This window comes from Numenius arquata, chromosome 4, assembly GCF_964106895.1.
Source record: "Numenius arquata chromosome 4, bNumArq3.hap1.1, whole genome shotgun sequence".
Classification (NCBI taxonomy): Eukaryota; Metazoa; Chordata; class Aves; order Charadriiformes; family Scolopacidae; genus Numenius; species Numenius arquata.
In genome coordinates this window covers 18,542,289-18,554,758 of record NC_133579.1, presented here as the reverse complement: position 1 = coordinate 18,554,758, position 12,470 = coordinate 18,542,289, and the positions used below count along the sequence as shown (strand labels likewise).

At 42.0% G+C, this 12,470-nt stretch overlaps 1 protein-coding gene across 2 annotated transcripts in view; it reads right to left on the bottom strand.

Annotated features, from left to right (window-relative positions):
- The window catches only part of ZNF521 (zinc finger protein 521), a 232,158-nt gene that overhangs the window by 29,022 nt on the left and 190,666 nt on the right, over window positions 1–12,470 (bottom strand). For both annotated transcript variants that reach the window (XM_074146354.1, XM_074146355.1), the window contains one exon: window positions 1,594–1,725. In XM_074146354.1, the coding sequence (XP_074002455.1) occupies window positions 1,594–1,725 (132 nt within the window). The remainder of the gene's footprint in view (window positions 1–1,593; window positions 1,726–12,470) is intronic.

Sequence of the window (12,470 nt, the reverse complement as noted above, 5' to 3'; positions counted from 1 at the left end):
CCATCAGCAAAAAGGAAAAAAGTGTTTCACACAGATAGGAATCAACTTATCTCCATACTCTTTAAGACATTTTACAAGGCTACTGGCTCAAACATTAAAGGATTAATTTTATCAGGGATCTTGCTCACAAGGAGAACCGTCAGTGGGTACTCCTTACATATGCACGTTTTTATATTGTATTTACAACTCCCCCAAACTTGGAAATCGAAGACCCAAGGCATTACACTAAAAAAAAGATCACGTCATAATTTAATTTGTACAAAAAGACAAGAGAAAAAACCTAGTATAATCAGTAATAAAACTAAAAAATCCGAAACCCAACATGCCTAACAGAAAGAATTATTGAACACAGACATCTAACAAGCAAACTATTTATGGGAGCACTATCCATAGCTTGACATTACTATGACAAGCTGTGCAGTGAAGATAAACTATGTATTTTTTTAATTTTGTAACCCACAGAAATGTGTGAAACCTGAACACAGTGAGGTAATAATCATCACCAGCCACTGCATCCGAGAGATGAAAAATTCAACTTTAATTTTCCTCTGTAGCGTGCACTTACATTTTATTGGGAGGGGAGCTGCCAAACAAAGAGAAGTAAAATGAAGGTATTAAAGGGTCTATTTGCCTATCAATGAAAATCCTTCACTCCCATTAATGGAGAACAGAAACCTTGAATGGCTTCCAGAATTAGTATGCCATTGATGCGAGAATACCCAAAGTGTATTTTGTCATGTTTGTGATTATCTTTGATTTTCATCTTGTAAAGCAAAATTGGGCATGTAAGCTACATATTAACACTTATGTTTTAGGTTATCATTTTATGAAATGTTCTATTAAGAAGTCCTTAAAAAAACTCACAACAACTCTGTAGGCATCCTTTTAATGTGTTTTCATTTCCAACAACAGCATTTTTCTGTTCCTCATTATGGCCCAAACACTGCAGTGCTTAGCCCTACTGGGTCAAGTTATTTTCTCACTTGGGTTTTACTACTGAATAACACCACTGACTTGGGGAGGTTTATTCCACACTTGGACCTGTGTCAGGGGAGAGCAGAACTTAACTTGTGGCAAGACAGCATGGTTTGCTTTCTGAAGCACATTACAAGGGTGTTTCTTCTCACCACACGCCAACAAACACATGCAAGCAGGCTTTCTTACCCTATCAGAGGAGAATGTTGCTGCACAGGCTATGCCTAGCAGCCCTTGCCTGTGGGGCCAAGTTACATCGTTTTAGATTAAACATCTGTAGCTTTAAAGCACAAATTTATGGGCAGTTTTAACCTCGGCAAGTTTGGAACTTGAAGGTGATGAATGTGATAGCGTGGAAGGTAACAGACTATCACTTCTGTAATTATAAGAAACTCAAACTTCCGACAGAAGAGCTTGAAATGTAGTCCTTACAGATGGATGCCTGACCTTCCAAGGAGCTCAGCTTTCTAAACAATTTCTAATCAATACTACTAATGAGCACAAATGTAATGTTCCCTCCTAAAACTGACCTCAAGCCAGCACATGACATAGTTGGAAGCGGAGTTCTGCAAGTGTAAGCTAAGGGCACGACTAGGACAAGTAGTGACGGCCTCCTACCTGTAAAGCACACCGGACACTTGAAGGTGCCCCCCATGCCTTCAAAGCTGTGCTCTATCAGGTGGCACTGAAGTTTGGCAGGAGAGTCGAATGTCTGATTGCAGAGTTTGCATTCATGGTTCAGTCCTTCATCTGTGGGAGAAATCAAAGGAAAAGTAAAATTCACCACAGCCCTCACCAAAGACCAAGTCCAACATAATCTATGAACTGAAAGAGACTTTTTGTTTTGCTAAGCTCGGGAAACTGGATGCCTCTCAGCACCTATGGCTGCTGAAGTCTTCTTTTACTTGGAAGGTTTCAGAATATACAAAGCTTAACCGGGCATTAAAAGCACAGATTTTCCACATACAATAAGCACCAAACAGGAATGTAGAGCATTAGACTTCAGTAGGACACGAGGAGTAGGACCCGAAACATCATCTCTTAGCAGAGCCACCCGACCACGACCGAGTACGTTTGCAAAACGGCGCATGAGGAATTTTGCGCTGATCACACATCACCACGTCCACCACAGGCAAGAACTGTGAACGCACGCGTTTTTGGCACTCTGGCTGACGTGGAATTTCTCGTAACCAGCATGAGAGGGGAGGGTAGTTTATACCCCCACGTCTCTCCTGCTCCATGTTTCCAGTCCCAGGGGCATACGCGAAACCTTTGGCAAGGCGCAGGATTTCCCAGCTCCCTTTCTGACAATCCTAGATTTTTTTCCCCCTTTATTTGCGTTTCTCCTCTTTTAACAGCTCAGAAAAGTCCCCCTGCGCTTCCTGACACAGCTTTCCCGTCAAGGTCCTGCGGCTTTAAAACCCTTCCCACTCCCCGCCGCTTGTTCCTCGGCTTCCTCCCATTGTCCTCCGAAGGCCGGCTGGTGCCTGGCACCAGGTTCCCTTCCTGAGGGTGCTGCAGGATTCATCCACTCCGCCATGAGGGCAGTCAACGGCTGTCCTACTTAGAAACAGTTGCTAGGTAAGAAGTGGCTTCCAGCCCTGCTGCAGAGGCCTCAATTCCCACAGCGCCGCTTAGAAAAGGTCCTTCTGTATGTCACCGGTGTGCTACACGAGTAGCATTGATCTCGCAGGTAAATACTGTATCTGATTATTAAAAAATCAAGGGGGAATAAAACTCTTGGTGACTGGCATGGCTCCCTACCAAGCGACTGGCACGGCTCCCTACCGTTTCTCAGGAGAAAAGGAGTGATTTTGGGAGAGCGCCCTGCCCGCCCCCAACACCTAAATGCCAGGCTGCCCACCTCCTGCCGAGCGGAGCCAGCCATTAGTGGCCGCGATGAGGGATGCTCGTCGATGGCAGTCGCTGTGGGCTGTGAGAGCAGAGCCGTTTTGTACGGCACACACCACCACCACCACCAAACAACACTAATCCTGCCCACCGGGGCAAAGCCCAGCGCGACACGGCACTGGTGTAGCTGAGTGGGGCCACACGCTCTCTCAAAATGATCCTTAGTAACTTAATCAGAATTGGAAAAAACAAAAAGATTTTTAGTGGCAGCCCTCGGCTTTCGCTTCTCATTAGTCTCAAGGCTAAATTTAGCCTTCGCGTAAGTCACGACATCTTTAGTAAAGGGTGGGAATTCGTGGGCTTCAGACAGCAGAAGCCGGTCCAGGCAGTGGTGGCCGTGCTGCAGGTGGAACTACTGACAACTACCATCATGTGGTTCTCTACAAGGTGTCAGAACGCTTTCTAATGAGAAGGTAAGGGGCAGAAGAAAACCAACCAAGCCAAAAGATTTCTACAAAACTGGAGTTGGGTGGTGGGGTGTCTCCTTTGGAGTAAACAGGTGAAAACACACTGTCTACAACAATTTCTGCCCTGACAACAGTCCGTACCTGGGGAGCTCTGTCTCCACTGAACACCTAGCTCTCATAATTTTCATATATATGGCAACTCAATTGCCTTTCATGGTAAAACCGGGTTTTTCACGTAGCGAGTGCGAGAGGAATGTAGGACCCCATTTTGGCTCTGTAAAACAGGCGCGTTGGCACGTGGCCATTTTTTTAACCCTCCTGCCTTCCTCTCTGTCACAGTGCCACAGAGCGGCGCCACGGGCGCAGACAAACATGGCCGAGCTTCGGCCGCGCGCTCACACAGCAAACTGCAGACTTCTCTTTGCCCTCTCCCCAGTCCTTCATGTTCAATGTTCCTGCCTGGCTCCACATGCTGAAGAGCTACCTGAGGGGTGTGAGATGGCCGGCCTGCTCTGGGAGTCAGCTGAAAAAGGCCAGTGGTCCTGTCAATCCTCTGCCCATGGACTACTGCTACCAAAGCAGCAGAGCACAGGCTGCTGAGGTACGTGTCCCATCCAGCCAGGCACTGCTGGCTGAACATATTCTGTGCAGTAGACTCCCAGGGGCAGACTAGGGGTAGATGACACCTTCTCATCAGGTAGGTGACATCTTTTGTAACTCTTCATAGATAAATTAGCAACCATTTATCAAATATATGCTAACTACTTCCTCAGCAGGGAAAATTTTAGTAGATTCTCAAGAGCTGCCTGGGATTTGGGGTTTTCCACCATCACTGACAAACCCTTCCAGTGTGCTCTGCTTTTGCTGCTGCTGAGAGAAGACAAGTATGGCCCATGCAAGGACCATCAAGGGGAGTATGAGGGAAAAGAATCCGGCACACACCAGTCCGTACATCTAAGAGACATGGCCACATCCTGCAAGGCTGTTCCAACAGGCAAAGCTGCAGAACAGCGTACTAAAAAGAGAAGGATGACTCAACAAACCATATATAAATGCCTCTTCTTCCCTGACCTTGCAAATCAATTACAAGGAATGTACAGACTGCCACAGGTGATCAAAGAATTTCTCCTACATCCAGATCCTTGCCATGGTCATTGCCAAACAGATAGTTCTGAAGACAGTACAAGTCTCCACAAAGGGTAATTGCGGGCTAGAAAGCCTTTAGGGTGAAGTTTCTTCATCAAACTGTTTGTGCTGATACACACAGTCAAAGCAATTAGGACAAAGGGAGCTCCACCTCAGGATCTTCCACATGTCAAGATAATCGATGCCGATTCTCAAATCACAGAGTTACTGTTGGCAAAGTGTAAATGAACCACGCTAATCATTCTTGAGCATGGGAACACTGAACGGGGAGTTCTTCAAACATTCCAAGGGAGAAAGACTTCCTAAAAAGAAATATTTTTATATGGAGCCACTGAAGACAGAGAAGGCTTTTTTCTATTTCCATTACCTTAGCTAACGAGGAAAAAGTAGCAAGAAAGGCATGCACTCCTGATGCTGAAGCAAAACTAATTTTAGTTACACAGTATTTGTACTTGTTCAAGAACTGAACCCCATTAAATGTGACCCTATTGTATTTCCCATATCACTCAGCTCTGAGGTGATCTCCTGGTCACAAACATCAAAACCACTTTGATTACTGTATGTTGCAAATCCGATTTTCCTAAAGGCTTATAAACAGGGTTTGAAAAATCCCCTCACCCACTCGCCTGGGGCAGATAGGAAACTTCCCCAGGCAAGAGACATCAATTTGTGCAGAATCTAAGCTTTCTCTTAAAAATAAAATGTTTTTCGTCTCCTAGTTGTAAAGACCACATTTAAAATATGACTACATTTGTATAACTAATAGAATAATTTTTTTCCTAAGTCCCACTGTTCAGGGAGTTATCAACCCCTCCCCCTCACACTCTTTTTCACCCATTTTGTGCACATCACCTGCTCTGCGCTACATCCTCAGAACAAAGGCCAAGGTTCCAGTCCTTGAATTCAAGAATGTGAGACCAGCATGATTTAAATTTAAGGGAAACAGATAAGGTTACAGTATTGGCAGAAGAGCAAGGAGTGCTGGGTTCCGTTCCAAACTCCGACACTGACTTACTCTTATCACCTTGGGCATGACAGTATGGCCTGTGTTTCTCAGACTACCCGTCTCTAAAGAAGAGGTGTTAATTTTTAATTTCTACTTTAATAGGCTGACCTAATTAGTATCCCTTAAGACTTTTAATGCAACTGGGACAGTGGAGCTGGAGAAGAGTCCAGGACTATCTACCATAGACAGAAGACCCACAATCACCGCCATCTGCCTTTGAAAAGATAACTTGTCTGGGCACACAACTGCCTGCTTGCTTGGGTCACACAGCACTGCAGAAGGATGAGGGAACAAGGCTTTGTCCCTATTCTGCTCTCCACAGAGAATTTAAAAGCACGGCCAGAATTTTATCTCCCACTGGCATGGAAGAGCCAGGGTGTGGCAGCTCTTGCAAAGGTGCCAGAAGTGGAACGAGGATGCAAAAGGCTCTGTTTACACACTGGCCCCTGTCTTGCTCTTCATGTTTAGCAAACAATTTGATAGGGTGCTATGGAAGTGCAAAGTATGATATCATTAATAAATAAAGGGCGGGTGAAATGTCACATTTTCAGTTTCCCTTTGGGATAAATCTGAAATGGAATGGAGCGTCAGATACAGTCCAAGAGGCTCCCCTTCCCTGCAGAACAAAGCTACTGCTCTTTGCTCTTACTCAGGGAAAAAAAGAAAAAAAAAAAAAAGAAAAAAAGTGCTGAACAGCTTTAAAAAATTCAATCAAAATAATCTGCTCTTTGGAAAGGTGGCGGCTGACAGTAATTGGAAAATACTGTCTGACTCATTTATTAAAGTGAGATTCAGAGTCAATTGATTTAATAACCATTAGAATATTCTATTAAGGATATAATAGGTTGGCACAGCCCTATTTTTTATTAAGAGTTATAGGTAAGAAATAAGCAATGCTATGGAATTTTAGACAACTGCTGTATGGATTAGACTAAAAATATGGCTTGCAAAATAGGTATAAAAGCAGCAACTATCAGGGGGAGGAATGGGAAAGTACATTACAGTGCAAATGAGTTAGCTGAACGATGAAAAAGAAATGAACCTTTAATATAAAGCCTGCACTTTTCCAAATCTAACAGAAAACCATGCACTGCATTCCCTGATGTGGTACATCGTAAAACAAGTCAGCACGTCCTTCACATTATGGATCCAGCAACTCCATAAGGAAGGCAAGAACAAAGTCCCCACTGTACAGCACAGAACTGCTGCTTACTGTTGCCCTTACATGGGTAGGATATGAGTCTGGACACGGTTAAGACCTCGCAACATGGATGAGGATGGTTTACCCACTGCTGGTAGACAAATGAGTTTGATGCATGGAGAATTTCTGCATAAGTAAATTACTTTCCATTTGTCATCTTTATTCAGTGGGAAAATGTAAACACTAATCAATTCTAAATAAATGCATTTAATATTTATATAAATGTTTAATATTTACACGAATATTAAATGTTTCAGTGAGGGTAGGTAGATTTTAATTGAGGTGCAGCCCATTACCTCAACAACTAACTCGATAACGAGCTATAAAACCAAACAAAACTGGTCTTCGTGCTGAGCATATACTCACATTTGGGGATCCTTTGTCTTTGCACTGGCTACCCACCCTGAGGAGTTACTGAGTGACTTGTACAGCAGGCGAGATCCCCCCACCCGCACCCCCACTCGAGATGCTGCTTTGGATGACCTGGCCCAATTTGTGTTACCAACTCAATGCGCAACTTGTTCATTTCACGGAAGGCCCTGACATTTCAATATACACTTTAAACAAGTGAAACCCTTTAAGCAGCCTCTAGACTGTGTGTCCCATGTTTATGCTTCTTGCTCTTCAATAAAAACAAAACTAGAGCAGCTACAAGCAAATGTTCATTGGCTGACTTACATGCAGCTGTTAAGTCGGTAACCACTGGGGGCCCTCTTATATTGTCTGATCAACACTACAGCCATTACTGAGTACCAATTTGTAACAGTTTATAAGTAACTCTTTCTCTTATTCACCCTCGAGATTGTCCAGAAGGGTCCTTCTGCCTTTTACTCTGAATAAATCTCCAGGCAAAGGTCCAAAGATGGTGATGTCCTCCTGGTAAATCATCACGAGGCTGGGTCCATGCTAAAAGTGTCTGCTAAGAAGTAGTGTAAACTCTGCCCTCACATACAACACAGGAAAGAAATGGCCTGCAGTCCCTGTATTTTTTTCAAGTCTAAAGCATGCACAGCTCCCACACTCAATGTGTTTTCTTTAAAATTTTCTTTTTTTTTTTTTTTTACCAAGCAAACCGTGCCCCTAAACCAATTTCTCCTTCTTCACATTGCTTCCACTCTTCCCCGAGTTAATTTTGTAGCGGACATTTATAAGCCAGAGATCTGAGGAGTAAGGAAGGAACGCCACGGATGACAGCTAACCCCTCGGCTACAACATCTCACACTGAAAACCGGGGAAGGACAAAATACACTGTACAACACTATAATTTGCAGAGTATACAGCCATCTGTGCTTTCTAGTTTGTAGCGCTGTGTTTGCCTGCATCTTTTTATTCTACTGGCCATACACCCACACACTTGTCAGCCCCTCAGTGCCACTAGAGACAATCTCATTCCTGCTCCACGTTCCGTCTCAGGGCCCACTATGGCAAGTAAGTGCGTGACAAGTCTCCTCACCCACTAAGGAACACATAACACTTCTTCCAAGCCTGGAAGCTGAAATGAAAGTGCCTGAAGTCTCCAGCATCATGTTCATAATTTCTCCCTGATTGTAATGGTGCTTCTGTCATTTTCAATTTCTCAAACGCCATTACAACAACCCCCCCCATGAAAAACACTATCCACCATGGTGTTAATTTTGGAAGCTGACATGAAAATCATGGGAATATAATGATAAAGAAGGAGACATAGTAAAGGCAAAGCATACAACTGGAATTTGCAGGAGGAAAAAGAATACAGCTGGAATTTACAGCTGTGAGAAGAACCTGTTATGGAAAAAAAGGGCTTTTTAAAGTCCCAACTATCAGTTCAATCCTGTTGGGACAGGATGGAGGACTGGATGGAAAGACAGAAGTACATCCATGTTTCTCCTGCAGTGTCTAGGGCAGTTCACCATGGGTTTGGAATTGGCAGGGTGGGGAAGGAAATACCTTCCTCACCCTCCCAGCACTGTTATCCTACATTTCCCTGTTGTGCCACACGCTGCTGCTCGCACAGGCAAGCCTGCATGGTGGTCTGTGTTTACTCTTAAAACCACTTTTAATGGAAATAACATTAGCTAGAGATTGGGAGATTTGACACATCAAGCTGCAACCTGAGCAATGTCTCTCCCCTTGCTTTTTTCCAGGTCAAAATTATTTTTGGGCAAGGTTCTGTCCATGCCCGAGGAGGAGGTGGACAAGATGCAAGGAACCATCCTAAACTCTCAAGTCACCAACAACTGTAGCCTCCCAAGGGGAAAGTTGAGAGCAGGCTATGACTGTCTTGAAGGACACTGGCCAATGCTAGAAGGAAGAGGACAGGACATGCACGGTGCTGTTGAGGCCAGGCCACGCCAGCTCCCAGCAGCAGCAGCGTAGGAAGCCTTAATTCAACATGCAGGGAATAAATCCTACCGCCTTCTGCAGCGTACTGCTAAAGCTACAGCAAAGGGTGCTGATTGATGGAGTGACAAAGAGCTGGGATCCACCTCCTCAATTAAAGCAAAAGTTCATCTCTCCAGGGCCAGATTTTGAAATTAGATCTGCTTAAGGGAAAGCCAGTCTACTGCATCTTTCATTCCACTGTATTTTTGTCTGAAGCAAGGGATGCATTTCACTTCACCAACTGTTCACTTTTTTGCTTGGTTGCACTCACTTTGGCTGCTTGTAAGTGAACTCTTCTTACCACATGTGCCTTGTATGTTCTGTTAAAGCCACAAATTGTCTGGCTTCGGTGAGGCTGGATGAAAATAAAAGAAGGGCAACTGGCAGGGTCTGTTTCTTAATAACTGTCATGTTTTCAGCTCAAGTAAGAACTATTTACATGTAGCAAATGCCCTCTCTATCAAAGAACAGCATTTTCTGGGCAACTGGCTAACAGGAGAGAGTTCAGGAATCCAGGAACAGAGCTATTCACCAGCTGATGGGACATGCATAATTTGCTACTCCTTTTCTGTAACCACACCAGGATAAGGTATTAAAATTTCTTCAAAAAAAGTCTGTGTTGCATCATGTAGTTGTACATGTTACAAGGTTACACTCCATCATTGCAATAAAATCCCATGTGATAGAGCTTATTTTGGAAACAATTTTACCATGGGATATAAAAAGAAATTTAAACTGGTAGGAATAAGCTGAGTGGTATGAGTTATTTGTAGACAGATGATCCAGCTCAACGTTTACCTTTTCAAAAAGCATTTAGTGCTCACTGATTAAAAACTGGGAGACTGATCCTTCAAACGTTGGCGTAACTAGCTCAGGGGAGCAGGCCTGCTGTCTTACTAGACTCTTAAAAGAAGGGGAAGACAAAAAGAAAATGGAAGAAAGGAAAGGGAAGGGAAGGGGAGGGAAGGGGAGGGAAGGGAAGGGAAGGGAAGGGAAGGGAAGGGAAGGGAAGGGAAGGGAAGGGAAGGGAAGGGAAGGGAAGGGAAGGGAAGGGAAGGGAAGGGAAGGGAAGGGAAGGGAAGGGAAGGGAAGGGAAGAAAAGAAAGAAAAGAAAAGAAAAAGAAAAGAAAAGAAAAGAAAAGAAAAGAAAAGAAAAGAAAAGAAAAGAAAAGAAAAGAAAAGAAAAGAAAAGAAAAGAAAAGAAAAGAAAAGAAAAGAAAAGAAAAGAAAAGAAAAGAAAAGAAAAGAAAAGAAAAAAAAGAAAAGAAAAGAAAGAAAAGAAAAGAAAAGAAAAGAAAAGAAAAGAAAAGAAAAGAAAAGAAAAGAAAAGAAAAGAAGAGAAAAGAGAAAAGAAGATAAGATAAGAGAAGAGAAGAGAAGAGAAGAGGAAAGGAAAGGAAAGGAAAGGAAAGGAAAGGAAAGGAAAGGAAAGGAAAGGAAAGGAAAGGAAAGGAAAGGAAAGGAAAGGAAAGGAAAGGAAAGGAAAGGAAAGGAAAGGAAAGGAAAGGAAAGGAAAGGAAAGGAAAGGAAAGAAGAGAAAAGAAAAGAAAAGAAAAGAAAAGAAAAGAAAAGAAAAGAAAAGAAAAGAAAAGAAAAGAAAAGAAAAGAAAAGAAAAGAAGAAAAGAAAAGAAAAGAAAAGAAAAGAAAAGAAAAGAAAAGAAAAGAAAAGAAAAGAAAAGAAAAGAAAAGAAAAGAAAAGAAAAGAAAAGAAAAGAAAAGAAAAAAAGAAAAGAAAAAAGAAAAGAAAAGAAAAGAAAAGAAAAGAAAAGAAAAGAAAAGAAAAGAAAAGAAAAGAAAAGAAAAGAAAAGAAAAGAAAAGAAAAGAAAAGAAAAGAAAAGAAAAAAAGAAAAGAAAAGAAAAGAAAAGAAAAGAAAAGAAAGAGCTTTCCTGTGTTACTGGATATTTGAATTGGTAGAGTGAAGAAATAACAGTGCTCCTCATATTTCCTAATACACCAGATACTTTTGATAATTTTTTCCAAATCTGAATGCCATCTTATGAGTCAAAGATTATTTGGCATCTTCTTAGATAGGTGAGGGACACTTAAATGAGTGGCAATTGCCACAATACTGATCTGGCTCTTAAACTCATTTAGGGGTATACCAACTTCCTGCCTTCTTTCCTCTTAACCTCCGTCTCATCTTCCCTAGCCCTCAGAAAAATCAGGGAGGAAGAAGCAGTTCAGGCCATTAAGGCCCTCAGGTCTATGCTGATAAGTGGGCATTTAATTAGATTCTTTTCACCCGGGCAAACTGCTTTGCCAGTTAGGGCAGATCTCCTTCAACAGCAATGTATTAAAATGATAAAGTTCCATTTAATATAAAGTATTATTTATATTGCTTGTCTACCTTACCTAGTTTGCTGTTTTATTTAGGAAAGCATGAGGAAGCTCAATTTTAATTTGCACTAACCCTTCTCTATGTCTCTCTTTGATCCTTCTATAAAGCAAGCAAGCATCTTTGGGCTCACATATCAAAAAACGGACCAGACTTCATTCTAAACCTACTCCACTCTCCTTCCCACTTTCTCTGCTGGTACTAAGACTTCATGCTGAGTTGAACAAACAGCTGTTAGGATTTCTATATTAAAAGTTCTTCATTTGTGGATAAAAGAATAATGAGGGCCAATTAGTTATTTTTCCTCTATTAGTTACATGTTTGTGAGTTGGCTTTTTTTTTTTTTTTTTTTTTAATTTCTAAATGCCACTTTCACAGATATATTCCACTTCCTTACCAAATCTAATTCCTCACTGAAGCAAACACACCATTTTCCACTATTTGAGCAGTTGAAGAGTGGTACCTTAGAACATTCCCACTCGTAAGTGACCTTTTCAGGTAGCAGGCTGGAAAGTTATGAACATGAAATAACAAGGGGAAAAGGAAAAACAACAGAGCAGAAGAAACAGAGAAGAATTGGCTGAAATGAGATGTATCATTGACAGGCAAATATTGGTTGGGGAAGGAGAACAGATATAGTAACAACAATAAAGAAAAAAGGGGGTAGATTGAAGAGGCTGATGGAGGAGAAGAGGTGGTGAGAAGAAGCAGGAAAAGGGCACGAAGGTAGAGGTGAAGACACAAAAGAAAGGCTCTATTTAAGCCTCATTCAAATTTCACTGAAGAAACGCAGAGAAGCATTCGTTTCCAGACAGAGCTTGTGTAATTTAGTGCAGCTCCAATGGCAATAATGATAGATGTATTTTTACAGCCAAATGTCTCAAGCCAACAATGTTACCACTATATAATTAATAACAATAAGCAATTAAAAAGAACAGCAGGTTACAAGTATAAGGCATCAAACTATATTACCAAAGGAAAAAATATAGCACTATTATGAGAAAAAATAAATGTATAGGCTGTCAGGTCAGTGTATATTCTCTCTAGATAAAACTTACGGAGCTGGAGAAAAATGTGGCGTGACATTAAATGACTATGAGGTGATTAACATCACTAAAAAACCAA